At 44.8% G+C, this 14,805-nt stretch overlaps 1 protein-coding gene across 4 annotated transcripts in view; it reads right to left on the reverse strand.

The window, feature by feature from the left end:
* Nucleotides 1-10,060: 10,060 nt before the first annotated feature.
* BTBD19 (BTB domain containing 19) overlaps nt 10,061-14,805 on the reverse strand; it is a 95,561-nt gene continuing 90,816 nt past the window's right edge. For 3 of the 4 annotated variants that reach the window (XM_061630434.1, XM_061630432.1, XM_061630431.1), the window contains 2 exons: nt 13,080-13,205; nt 11,910-12,056 (listed from right to left, as the gene is read on the reverse strand). In XM_061630434.1, the coding sequence (XP_061486418.1) occupies nt 11,910-12,056; nt 13,080-13,205 (273 nt within the window). Of the gene's footprint in view, nt 12,061-13,079; nt 13,206-14,805 lie in introns of all 4 variants that reach the window. The other variant, XM_061630433.1, reaches the window with a different exon arrangement.

Consider the following 14,805-nt stretch of genomic DNA (forward strand, 5'->3'; position numbering starts at 1 on the left):
TTAAACAGCCATGGCTTCCCTCAACAAATCCTGGGAAGTGTAGTTTGCGAAGGGTGCTGAAAGCTGTTAGAGGACTCCTGTTGCCCTAACAGAGCTACAATCACAGAAATCTCTGGGAAGAGAGGCTGTCTGTTGAATCACTATGACAAACTGTAGCTCTGTGAGAACTGGGGTGTCCTTGGTATTAGGATGAAAAATGGAATTGTACTGCCTTCAAGTCAATTCCGACTTATGGCAACCCTATAAATAGGGTTTTCATGGTAAGTGGTATTCAGAGGGGGTTTACCATTGCCTTCCACTGAGGCTGAGAGGCAGTGACTGGCCCAAGGTCAGGCACCTTAAGGACAACAGAGAAGAGGCCAGTCTTGCCTTCCTTCCTATGGACCTTTCACAACCATAGCACTTCCACTGAAAAGGGCTAGGCTTCCTTGGGATCTGTTTTGGTGGCAGAACACAAAGCAGAGCTTCTCAAAAGACTGCAGTTAACCAGTTCATGCTGGAGGAGGTGATCCTTCTGATGACCTGGTCCCAAGCCATTTAAGACTTTGTAGGTAATAACCAGAATTGTAATTGGCTGACAGTGAAGGGTCTTCAAAAGGAGTGCTTTACTCAGCCTTGAATCTCAAGGTACCCTTTGTCAACTAGATGGCCCCTTCCAGTCATTCATGGGCTGTCTCCAGCTTAGCAGAAGAGCATTGCAAACTGAAATGCTTATTATACACTTTTATCACTAAAATGGCCCAAAGCGACTCACCTTAAAAACCAGATAGGACTGGGTGTTAGTCATACAATCCATTGATTTCAGTAGGTCTGCTCTGAGTATGACATGGTTGGATATTACCATGAAATTATGCAAATAGAAGAACACCTCTAGATTTCACTTGACATCTGTTGCACAAAGTTTTCCACTAAGTTGAAAACAGACCTTCATAAGCGAAAAAGGCATTCCATGCACAGAAGGACACTTTGAATGCAATATTGGAATTGCATGCATTGCAGCCACTAGAGACTGCATGTCTAACTGCACCACATGTACACACTAACAACAGGCTGGATCATCCATTTTACAATCAAATGTGGAGGCAAAATTCTAAAGAGATCTATATTAGCCTGCTTTCAGAGTTATACATTTGAAGGATTTTTGAAAGCTGGGTAAATAACAAAGACCATATGTGTGTTAGAGAGAGCCTTCTATTCCTGTATCTTTTACAAAAGTATTAATTGAGTATCTCAGTTGGTGATAATAATAATCAACATGGTATAGAAACAGCCAGTAATTTTTGCCATATATTGCACATTTACCATAGGGGGGAAAAGGAAGGAAGTGAGGTTGCTATTTACTAGCAGAAGTCTGCAAGTCTATGTGCAGATTTGGTTTTAAAATATATACAAACCCTCTCCAACCTTCCAGCTTGAGATGAATGGCTGTGATACAGTTCCACTATCTTAAGAATGTAAAGGCAATTTACATTACATTTATGGAGACTTGTGGCCTGCAGAGAGTCATGGTGCATTTGCCAATTCCTGTATTTCTCTCTCTACATAAGTTAGTTTTAATGCTACCTTCCCCAACTCTTGCATACCTTTGGCAGCTACATAATGCACTATACTTATTAACCTTGGAAGTGACACACTGAAAAAAAATTCTGTCATAAGAATGTTATTTTGTGGTCGTGATTTTTAGTCACATCAATCATAATTAAATTGCAGGGAGGCAGAATAAATTACTGTAAACCATTTGACCTTTATTCTTCTGTTCAAAGAAATCATGCAAAGCTCAAAACTTCCTCCTATGCATTTCCATGAGATTTGTTATTTTTTTGTTCCTTTAAAATGTAAGAATGAGACTTTGATTGAAGCCACATAGTAAATCTCTCAAAATTCTTCACCACTTTGCTACTTGCTTGATAAAGTGTTTGCTGTTTATAATTGGCTGTTAGTGGATTGGCTAACAGAGTTGGATCAACTTGGGTGTTCTGCAGTTAACATGGTGGTGGTTATGCCTAATTCCCACAGCAGGGAGGGGGAATTAGGAGGAGCATCACAAAGAACAAAAGTTAGTAGACTGCCAGCTGAGTAAAGCCCTAGCTGCGAACAGGTTTGAGTAACAGCAATATTTCTAAGGAGCGAGAGTAATGACACTTAAGTGAGGTTGGTCTTAATGTAAGCAGTTGCAGGTCTGTATCCAATAATGTATCATTACTGTGTGGAAGGGAAAAGCGGCAGCAGCCGAAGTTCTCCCCTCTGGAAGGGGCAGAACGCCTCTCTAGGTCTGAGGCCCGCCTCCCTCCCTCCTGCACCCGCTTCACGCCCCCCCGCCACAAGCAGGGGACGATCTGCACGGGGGGGGGGGTCTCTCTCTTCTAGGCTTGCCTTTGGCTTGACGCCCAGGCCGGCTCAGGGTAAGTAGCTAGAGAGGCTGGGAGCGGCGGCCCGAGGGACACTCCAGGAAAGAAGGCGCGCGTGGGGGGGAGGGGCTGCCTGGCCCTTGATGTGAACCCCGGAACCAGTTTTCAACCTTAGCACTCAGCTCTAGTCCCGGAGACACGCTTCCTCATGGAAAGCAGCAGCGTGCCTCTGCACACGTGCAAAGTGTCCCTTCCCTCTGAGGACCCACAACCAGCCCCGCCCAGAACCTGCTCCCCAAGAGGCACGAGGCGGCGGCGGTGGCTGCCCCGGCCAGAGGCGATCCCCGTCCTGCCCGCATTACCTGAGCAGCGCGCCGAGCAGGATCTGTAGCAGGAGCGGCGCTTGCATTACTCGGCCGCGCTCTGTCTCCCGCCGGCCGGCGAGACTTACAGCGGCGGTGGCGCAGCCCAAGGAGGTGCGCAAGCATGTCCCGCTGCTACTCCACGGCGCCGTCCGGCAGCGGCAGCGGCTGTGCCGCATGAAGGCGCCTCGACGGCCGAGCAACGGCTTCCGCCTCGGTCCTGCCCGCCGCCCTGAGGCTCGACAGAGATGTGCCCGCTCGCTTCAGCCCACCCTCAGCAGGCTGCCCAGCCAACGCTACTTCCTCCTCCTGCACCTCACTGGAAAAAGGCGGGTGGGCGGGAAGACGCTGCTTCCTCCTCCTGCACCTGCGCCTGCCTGGGAAAAGGCGAGTGGGCGGGAAGAGTCTTCAGCAGCATACACATGCATGAATCACACATGCGTGGCTGGGGGAGGCTCTTGAAAACTGGAGATCTATCTATTTAGCATAAATATGGCCGGAGGCCGGAGACGGCCCCCTTTTGCCGGAGACTCCGGCAGAAAACCGGAGACCTGGCAACCCTACTCCACACAAATCCAGAACTCATCTCTGCTTTGTGGTGTTTTATTTATTTCTTAATAAAATTATTTATATATTTCCCTCTCACAAAACATAAGGGTGGTGTACAGCAACATAAAAACATTTAAAAGCAATACAAAACAATAATTAAAAATGACTGGCTTCTTAGGGTGCAAACCAGACAAATAGCTGGGAGAGCCATGATTGACTTTACTAGTTTTAAAAAATGGCAAATGCAGCCATGGGGGAGAGGGACATTTGAACTGGGCGTGTGACACAGAAGGAAGGAGGGTACCAGGTGTTTTGTTCCACAAGACAACAGCAGCTGGGGGTGGCGGAAGAGGTAGGGTTGCCATATTCCAGTTCCACAAATCCGGGCAGGTTAATTTGCATATTATGCAAATTATTTGCATATTATTTGCATATTATGCAAATATTTGCATATTAATATTTGGATTGTCCAGTTGTTTTGTTTTTGTGCCTAGGAATTACCACCAAAAACTGGGGAAAGATGTGAGAAATCTTTTTTTTTTAAGCAACATTTTCAGCCTTAAATGCCTAGACTCTAGTTTCCAACACTATGGAGTATTTATTGATTGATTAAGAGAATTTATATCCTGCCCTTTTGCTGTTAAAAACAGAGCTCAGCACAGCTTACAAACATAACAAAAACAATAAAAATACACAATCAATATAAAAACATAATAAAAACACAACATAGCAACAAACATAAAGTAAGTCAGGGCAGCAGCACAGTTAACCATAACATATACAATATATTTCAGAGATGTGGTGGGTGGAGAAAAACAAGCCAAAATGTTAGGAAAAGGAGTCTTTCACACCACATGCTCAGTTCTAAATACTGTTGCAGCAAGTTTTACAAGTTCCTCCAGTATTCCACTGGTGCAGGCACTCAGACATTCAAAGTATCTGTATGTTTCTTAGGTTTTATAAAAGCAGAGCTTTGCTTAACTCAAAATTTCTCAACCACATCTACACAGGTTCCACCTCCATACTCAAAATGAAACTGGGCCTGGAAGTGTGCAACAACCCCACACATACCTTGCTAATTAGATTACCAATGCCAGGATGTCTGTCTTATCGACTACTCTCCTGCTCCCTGGGCATCATGAAAAACCCAGTCCTGGGCTCAGAAAGAAAATAAATATCTGGTCCTCTTCAAAGTATTGCAAAGCCTCTTGTTTTAATTGAAATAATAATTATAAATTCTTGTTCTTATCACTAATGGGAGTTAATTATCTTGCATATGCTGCTGTTGCTTCTATAGCTGTAACGGAGTGAGGTTAAAGATAAGTGAAATGCAAATAGGAAAAAAAAACACAGAAGGCAGTAACACTTTCCTAAATGTAATACCATACCAACCACAACAAGATTCCTATGAGTAAGGCAAAAAACTAAGCATCTCACAACCAGTCAGGATTCCTAACCAAAAACCAAAAATATGATAAATGAAGAAATATGTATATAAGCATGACTATCAAATATATTTATTATTTACACAAACTGTAAAGATATTTATAGTGCAATCCTAAGTTTATTTATTCAGAAGCAAGTCCCAGCGTATTCAGTGGGGCTTACTCAAACAGAGACAGAACTGCAACCTCAAGTGATAAGCAACTTCATTCACACAACCCAAAATTCTGAATCATGCCACTTTATGCTGTTTTGCAACTGTTTATACTTGTTTTATGGTCATTGGATTTTAAATGGCTTTATTTCTTGTTGTGAGCTGCATTGGTTTCCAACCCTACCTCACAGGGGTGTTGGAAAGACTCCATACACGCACACGCACACACAGCAGATGTATAAATACATACAGCCCATATAATAGTTTATTGTCAAACCAGTTGGTCATTGCAGAAAAATCAGTATTAGTTTTAAAAAAATCAGTATTACTTTCCTACAGAATAAAAACTGTAATACCTAAGTAAGCCCTGCCTACTTGCTTTAAAATTGGACTGGAGACAGAAAGAGTTAGAACATAAACATAATTCTTTTTTACATTCACTCCAAAGTCCCATTGATTTTCAGCACATTCATAACCATGTCTACTCAAAGTAAGTCCTATTGAATTAAATGGGATTTACTTTGGGCATATGGGATTAGCATTGCTTTTACAAAAACCAAGTATTGGGAAGGTATTCAAAACACTGCCCAAGCTCTGACTCCTGCACACAAGAGGGGAAAAAACTGAAATGTATATACTTACCCAATTTATGAGATTTTCAGATAAACGGGGGGGGGGGGGTTGAAACCACCATTTTGTTTTCTAGACACTGCCTGAGGTCAATGAAACTGAAACACAATCCCTGATTGGCTGCAATGCTGAACGGGCGGGGTTAAAGCTACAAAGTGCTATAGTACAGTACTGTTTAAAGAAAGATTTAACAGTCGAGGGGGGTGGCTGACGTTTTTATGTATATCTCGAGAACCGGACCACCTAGAAACTTAATTTTTTTTTTAAATTAAAGCTGAGAATCCGGGCCACGTAAGGGGCTAGCCGGGCGCCGGGTGGCGTGCATAGAATCCGGGTAAAACCCGGCTATCCGGGCAATATGGCAACCCTAGGAAGAGGAGAATTTCAACCAGGAAACCAGATGAAGGGTGGGGAGAATAACCCCTTTATTCAGTGCACCATCCTGATCTAAATCTCACCTCCACATAGCTGCATGGATCATTTTTGAAAATCATGGGAGATCCAGGCACGAATATCCCACTATGCCATTAAATCTGGCTCTTGGTATTCTTCAGTGTTATGTTGGAATTCACAGCTGTATTTCCAATATACTTGTCTTGTACAATTCCCTAAAGGGCTCACATCTTTGTCCAGGATGGCTGTCCTTTTCCCACAGTTGAGAAGCAGGTAATAGCAATGTCTGGACCGAGGTGACTCAGTACATTCCAACAGGGTGAAGGGCAGGTTTTCTCTGGACTCCTCAAGCCAAAGCCCTGCCTAGCAACCAGGTACCCAAACAAACAGTGTCAGACAGGACCTACCTGTGTCTGGGCCTAAAGCAGCTGGCCAGCTGGCATCATTTTAATAGGAGTGGCAGGCCAACTGTGTCAGAGGCTAAAGTACAGTCAAATCACATTCATTCTCAGTTCTGGTTACACAATGACAGGATCTACCACTCCTTGACCTAGGAAGTTAACCCAATCCATCAGTATCTACTCCAGGGCTGAGCTGTCTAATAGTAATGCTTCTAGGCTTTTAAAAATGCATATCTGGACAGATGTTTTTGCTTCTTGTCCTTTAAAACTGAGCAGTTATTACTTTTGCATATGGAGATCTAAATTGGTGGCCTATTTCCATATATCTGGCTCCTAGAACATTGAGGCAGTTTTTTAAAAATATAAAAAAATCACTGGAGCTTAGAAGGAAATTCTGGATTGTCTGCTGGCTGAATTTGCTCTGAGGCAATTTTGAAAGGAAATTATTATTCCATGGCAGAGGGCACTAATCTCTGATTAGCACTGCATAGAGAGCTAGTTGTATATTGGATATAGCAAATGTCAACAGTCCCTGTCCAATTTAAATTTTATTTACTTCAGAATCAGATTTATTCTTTGGCCTGTTTTCTCCACATTATCTACTACTTGCACTATGAGCAATTTGGAAAATGCCAAAGATCACAGGAAGTGATTCTTATTATATGAAAGGGGGCTGAGTTTTATTTGCAACTTACTTACTTCCTGTTCTTATTATTCTACGATAATTCTAAGATAAAACAAAATATTATTTGTAAAAGTGCTAAGGGGTGACCCTGTCAGTAAAACAAGCAGTTTCAGCTAGGGCTCAGGCTATTACAGAACCATTTCCCAAAACTTGACCACCCTTTTAATCTTGCCTGTGTTGTTACTATAGCCAACTTCTACCAGAAGTGCCATACATATATCTGAATAAATGAGTATATTCTACTGAGCAGTGTTTCTGAGATATGTCAAGGAAACCTCAGCTCCCCTGCTTTGACACAAACTGACAAACATGTATAAGCTCTGTTCTGTGTATTCAGTCACATCCTTTACTAATGGTGCAACTTAGAAGGTCAGTAAAGTGGCAGTTTTCAAGTGATAAGCTGTTTGCCTGACTGTGTATCCAGGTGTTAAGAAAACAGTCTGTTTATAAAAGCTGGTTTTATGATAGGGCCCAGGATTTCCTATGACACACCCTATCATCTAAAATTGTGCCTTTAGTGTAGTGTAAAAACATCTCCCTGTCTCCTATTTCTAGGACTTTCATTTAGTCCAAACACCTCAACCTATGAAATAGACTTTTACCAGTCCAAATCAACATTACTCTCCTTACTTTGGTCTCTTGCAATAAGCACATAGGCTGGGGAAGGTGCAGAATTTAGTGGTCCAGATGGCTACCAGGCAAGGTGGTCTGAGAATATAACACCAATCTTGACATGACTGCAGTGGCTACCAGTTAGTTTTCGGGCTCAATTCAAAGTGCTGGTTTTGACCTATAAAGGTTTATGCAGCTGAGGACTCCAATATTTCAAGGACCACCAAGACCCTACCTGGACACCATAATCTGAGGCTCTTCTTCATGTGCCCTCTCTGAGGGAGCTGTGGAGGGTGGCGACACAAGAACGGGCCTTTTCAGTGGTGGCTCCCTACTTGTGGAATGCTCTCCCTGGGGCAGCACGTCTGGGGCCATCACTGTCTGTTTTTACACAACAGCCAGAAATGTTTTTATTTATCAAGGTTTTTGGTCCTTAATTTGGAGGGTAACTAGTTATGCCTTTGGCCTCTTTTTGCGCTCATTCTTTTTAAATGGGGTGGGTAGGATGTGTTCTCTCTCTCTCTCTCTCTCTTATCTATCTATATATTTGAACGAGAGCTTTAGGTCTCGTTTTATTGCTGTTTTTATATGTTTTTAGTTATTGATATTTTTATCTTCTAAGTTGCTATGAGGCACTTAGGTACAGTGGTGTAGTCATTCAGGGTCTCAAGGGGTCTTAGACCCCTTACTTATTTCAGAGCAGGGTCCCAGCAGGGTCCCTATGTCTCCAGCATGCTATGAGACAATCAGTGTGAAAGGGGAGTATGCTGGTAACTGAGAAGAGCCTTCTGACATAATCTTTATTTATTTTATTTTATTTATTTGTTTCATTTATAGACTGCCCATAGCGAGTGGCTCTCTGGGCGGTGTACAAAAAGGTTAAAATACAAAATATCAACAATAAAATCAGACAACAAACAATAAACACAAGCAGCAACTAAAGAAAAAAATAAAAAATAAAAAATTTAAATTATAACATAAACGCTTAAAATGCCTGGGAGCATAGCCAGGTCTTAACCTGGCGCCGAAAAGATAGAAGCGTAGGCACCAGGCGTACTTCTTCGGGGAGGCTGTTCCACAGTTCGGGGGCCACTACAGAAAAGGCCCTAGATCGAGTAACTGTCCTCCGGGCTTCTCGATGGGTTGGTACCCGGAGGAGGGCCTTAGATGCTGAGCGAAGTGACCGGGTAGGTTCATAGCGGGAGAGCCGTTCCACAAGATATTGCGGTCCCACGCCGTGTAAGGCTTTATAGGTCAAAACCAGCACCTTGAATCTGGCTCGGAAACAAATAGGTAGCCAGTGCAAACGGGCCAGAACAGGTGTTATATGTGCTGACCGGCTGGTCCTCGTCAGCAGTCTGGCTGCTGCGTTTTGCACTAGCTGAAGCTTCCGAACTGTCTTCAAGGGCAGCCCTACGTAGAGCGCATTACAGTAATCCAGCCTAGAAGTTACCAGAGCATGAACAACTGAGGCGAGGTCATCCCTGTCCAGATAGGGGCGTAGCTGGGCTACCAACCGAAGGTGGTAGAACGCATTCCTTGCCACCGAGGCCACTTGCGCCTCAAGAGACAAGGAAGGATCGAAAAGAACTCCCAGACTACGAACCTGTTCCTTCAAGGGGAGTGTGACCCCATCTAGAACAGGGTGAACATCCACCATCTGGGCAGGGGAGGCACTCACCAACAGTGTCTCAGTCTTGTCTGGATTGAGTCTCAGTTTATTAGCTCTCATCCAGTCCATTATCGCGGTCAGGCAATGATTCAGCACATCCACAGACTCACCTGTAGAAGATGAAAAGGAGAAATAGAGCTGCGTGTCATCAGCGTACTGGTGGCAACGCACTCCAAAACTCCTGATGACGGCACCCAGAGGCTGCATGTAGATGTTAAAAAGCATGGGGGACAAAATCGACCCCTGAGGGACTCCACAATGGAGAGTCCAAGGTGTCGAGCAATGTTCCCCAAGTACTACCTTCTGGCGACGATCCGCCAAGTAGGAGCGGAACCACTGCCAAGCAGTGCCGCCAACTCCCAACTCCACGAGTCTCCCCAGAAGGATACCATGGTCGATGGTATCAAACGCCGCTGAGAGATCAAGGAGAATCAACAGAGTCACACTCCCTCTGTCCCTCTCCCGACAGAGGTCATCGTACAGGGCGACCAAGGCTGTTTCAGTGCCAAAACCAGGCCTAAAACCGGATTGAAACGGATCCAGATAATCGGTCTCATCCAAGAGCACCTGGAGCTGATTGACAACCACCCGCTCCAGAACCTTGCCCAAAAAGGGGATATTTGCCACCGGTCTATAATTGTTCAAGTTATCTGGGTCTAAGGAAGGTTTCTTCAAAAGAGGTCTCACTACTGCCTCCTTGAGGCTACTAGGGACTACTCCCTCACTCAAGGAGGCATTTATCACTTCCTTGGCCCAGCCGGTGGTACCAGTCCTGCTAGCCTTGACCAGCCAAGATGGACAAGGATCTAGAGCAGACGTGGTCGCCCGCACCATTCCAAGCACCTTGTCCACTTCCTCAAGCTGCACCAACTGAAACTCATCCAATAATGAAAGACAAGACCGTGTTCTGGACACTTCAATGGATTCATCTGTCGTAACATCAGAGTCTAGGTCCCTACAGATGCATGCGATTTTATTTTGGAAGTGCCCTGCAATGTCGTTACAGCGAGCTTCAGATGTTTCAATGTTATCTTGAGGACCAGAATGTAAGAGTCCTCGTACAACCCTAAAAAGCTCTGCTGGGCGGCAGAGAGATGTATTGATAGAGGCAGCGAAGTAGGACTTCTTCGCCGCCCTTACCGCTTTTATGTACGACTTAGTAGAGGCACTTACCAAAGCATAATTGCATCCGTCTGGAGTTCGTCTCCATCTGCACTCCAGCCTCCTTCTCTCTTGCTTCATCACTCTCAGCTCCGGGGTATACCTGTTGTTCTTTCCTGCAGGTTGGAGCCAATCAGAGTGAAACGAGGTGAGCTAGCCTCTGAGAAGACTCTTCTTAGTAGCTAACACTCTCCCCTTTCACGCTTATTGGCTCCCAGGGATATCTGCTGTTGTGGGAGAAGGAACTCATTTTTAACCCAACAGCAAAAAAGCGGGGTGATGACTGTGACTAACATGAAGGGACCCTGCACTTCTGAATTTGCCATTATACTACTGCTTAGGTATAACAAATGATGAATAAATATAATAATATAATAATAAATATAACCTGTGGCCCTCCCAATGTTGCTGGACAATAATTATAACAACTACTCCCAGCACCCCTGACTTTTGCCATGATGGCTGGGGCTGATGGGAGTTGGAGTCCAAGAACATCTGGAAGGCCATAGGTTCCTATCCTGATGTAGGAATTGCCCAAGTGGATCCCAGTCACGTTAGACCAAGTTCATTAGTCTTTACAAGCAGATGCAGTAATGGCCTTTGTGGTGGGACAGAGCTCAGAGCCACACTCCTGACACTGGTGTCGCTGCAGCTTATCTGAACTAGGGGCAGAACCATCTGGTACTCCCACTAGGGTGTCTATACAGCTCCAGCCTCACTGCTGCTCCACCCCATCCCCATCCTGGTAAGCTGCAGAAATGCCAGTATTGGGAGGACAGCTACATAGCCCCACCACATTGGCTGCTACTTAGTAGATGCCTTTCTAGCATTGATATGCCCAAATTGTTCTTCTGAGACTCATCCAGGATGGATGAAGGCTGCCATGTGACTTTAGACTCTGCATTTCTAACATAATCAGCCCATAATTTCTGCTCCAATGTCTCAATCATAAATAAGTCCCACAAAGGAAAAGTTTTATCATGAAGCAGGTTTGACTATGGGAGAAAGAGCTGACACTATTTGTTTATGTATTCCATGTATACCTTGCCTTTCTTTTAAGGAACCATAGGGCACTCCTCTACCCCATTTTATCCTCACAACAAGTCTGTGAGAGAGTGTGACTGGCCCAAGGTCACTTTGCAATCTTCATGGGTGAATGGGAATCTGAAATTGAACCTCTTTCTCCCCAATTTTAGTCTGACACTCTCATCACTACACCAGGAACAGGAATGGATTATAAGAAACAAGAGAATCAAAAATCAAAATATTAGATATAGATATAGCCTAGTTGGAATCTGTCCATCACTGATGGAAGCCAAGCTTTTCCCCCTTACACAATAGGAACTCTTCTCTAGCTCTTTGCACTAGTTGGGCTATGTAGCTCAGGCTGCAGGCAGGATGCCCCAGAGGCATTCAAAGCAGCAGCTGCTACTTCCCAGTTCCAAGATGACCAAAGTTGGCTGGGCTGGGTTGGGCATAGAAGTACTGCTCCTTTCTTATTAAGGTGACACCATGTCACTTGTGCTGTGGGTCAAGGTGGCGATGATGTTCCCGGGGCAGAGTGCCACGTCGGCGTCGACACAAGGAAGATCGTTTTCCACGCCCCTTCCGTAGTGCATGCATCTTCCAGGCCTGAGCCAGACTTTCTACCTAGGCAGGGACAGAAAGAAATGCATTACACTCAGGCCAGTGCTGGGCAGAAATGAAGATAAGCAGGAACCTTACCCAAGTGAGTAATACAACAGGGAAGTGTCTAGCAGGGATAGTACAAAGAAATTGGAGAGGGTAAAACAGGAAGAAAATGGAAGTAGGGAAGGGCCCCCTCTCCCTCAGGGGCACTGAGGCTATCACCTAGTAAACTGACAAACTCTCTTGGCCACAGAACTCTACATGTGTCTTAGAGTTGGCATTATTTATTTACAAGTAGTACCTGTATCAAAATGTTGCACTGCAGAATGCTCCTCTTCAGGCTCCCAGTGAGCCAGCCATACCTTCTTTCAAGATATTCTATTCTATTCCCACATCCTCATTCTCCCCCGCCCCCCAATCAGTATTCTCAGTCTTCATTAAGCTATTTTAGATTCCACCTCCTTCAGGGTTGTTTTCCCCCACCACTAAAGATTTTATGCACTTCTAAAAACCACAAGAAAGGCTCTGCTCTGTGCCATTGGCTTTACCTTTTTAGGGCCCCTCCAGACTTGTGTTTTAGGCAGGTGTATTCTGATGCAATAACAGTGCATTAGTGGTGGATTTACTTTGCTTTAGTTTGTTCTGCAGTCCTTCCCCAGTACTACCACATTATTACCTATTAGCACATTATTACTATAGCGCAACAAAAGCAGGCCAAAAATAAACCAGAACATTTTTGGTATAAAAAATTACAAGATTTCATCAGAAAGTTATGGAGTATGCACTAATTGGAAATGTAGCAGTTTGACTGCCCCAAAACTTTTGCAGGAACAAACAGTATTGAAAGTGGGATTGTGACCACCCCAATAGCATCATGAGCACAAATTATTATGAATCGCAATTAAATAGGAAAACAGAGAGAAAGACCTCTAAGGACAGGGAGCGACATGTGATACATGCAAGCTGAATGAGGATATACTAAGTCACAAGCAGATGCCAAAATCAATGCAGCTGTGACTGAGGTGGGTAGCCTCTCTCACCGGAATCATCTGGTCCTTTCTGTTCTCCTCCTCCAGAGTGGTCAGCTCACTTGCTGACAGCAGAGCCAGACGCAGCCCTGGCACCACTGCCGCTGCCACATCACTCACAGTCCTGTCCAGCACAGCCTGCAAGAAGGGAGCTCAGGTTCAGCACAAGGTCAGAGGAGAGGATTGCTGACAGACCTGTATAAGCATACATGCCATGAGCTGCCTTAGCTCTGAACTGCTGTGATACAGCAGAAGCTGTGAGAAAAGGGAAGGCATTAATTATCAGTTCTAGGACTGGGTCACCAAACCATGAGAGATGTGGAATGTCAGATAAGGGCATCCCAGAATTCCTGGGATGTAGCAGGTCCTGCTTTTCTCCTAAGCAACTTTACGCTCTTGCTGCTGGGTAGAAACAGGGAGTATCTATGATAGGGGCACCAGTGGGGGCATACTTGCATTCGCCTGGATGTGGCTTGTCTCTCTTTCTAAACTAATCGGGAGCTACTTGCCTGCAGGCAGCTTTCTGATGGAAACACAGGGAAATTTGGGTGCTGTTCCTTCACTGGGGCATGTGCATGACAGGAAGAGAGGAAGCTGTCTTATACTGAGTCAGGGCATTGGTCCATATAGCTCATTATTGTCTACTACACTGACTGGCGGCAGCTCTCCAGGGTTTCACACAGAAGCATCTCTCTACCTGACCTGAAGATGCCAGTGACTGAACCTGGGACCTTCTCCATGCAAAGCAGATGCTCTAACCTTATGGCTCTTCCCTCTCAGCTTGGAACACCACACTGTGGCCTCAATTCTGTTGGTTGGTAAGTGGTTGCCCCTAAGTGAATTTACTAAAGGAGAATACTGTACTGGCCGACTAGATTTAGAACACTGCAGGTGCAGTGCCTGATTGGTTGGTGGAAAAGCCATGATTCCATCTTGGAACAAAGACCTGGTGGCAGTTAAGTGAAGAAGGTGGTTGGTAAGGTAGTGTGTGTGTGAGTGAGTGAGAGAAGACAGACCGAAAGACAGAGTTGGAGTCCTAACACCAATACTATGGAAAATCTGTAAATAGCTGTAGATTAATTCACTAATAGGCAAAAAAACTTGCGGTTTAAGAATGTACCTATAGCCAACAGATATTTCTATCAAACTTTAAAAAGCATGGAGATTGGGCAGCTATAGCGAATGCACCAGGGGAGCAGGAGACCTGAACTCCTCTCTGAGATATTGGACCGCCCTACAAATTTGTCAAAATGCAAACACAATTTGGGTTGGTCTTTCACAGTCCAATCCACTTCCTGTGTAGCTTGGAAGAATTTGGTAACATGTGACTCTGAGCATATGGTGAGTGGTGGCAACACCTGCAATCAGCCCAAATAACAGAAACAAGATATCTGCTGTGCTGATTTTGTTTTAGCAGGGTTTGATCAGTTACATATTTTTTGAGTTCAGTGGGATTTATTTCTGTGCAATCATGTTTGAAAATGGAAATGGACCACCTTCAAGTCGATCCCGACTTATGGTGACCCTATGAATAGGGTTTTCGTGGTAAATGGTATTCAGAGGTGGTTTTACCATTGCCTTCCTCTGAGGCTGAGAGGCAGTGACTGGCCCAAGGTCACCCAGTGAGCTTCATGGCTGTGTGGGGATTCGAACCCAGGTCTCCCAGGTAGTAGTCCAACACTGGCCTGGGGAGGGGCAGGGAGGGGAGGAGGAGGGGGAGGGTAGAAGCTTGGGTGGG

Source organism: Rhineura floridana, chromosome 6 (genome assembly GCF_030035675.1).
Source record: "Rhineura floridana isolate rRhiFlo1 chromosome 6, rRhiFlo1.hap2, whole genome shotgun sequence".
In the NCBI taxonomy this organism is placed as follows: Eukaryota; Metazoa; Chordata; class Lepidosauria; order Squamata; family Rhineuridae; genus Rhineura; species Rhineura floridana.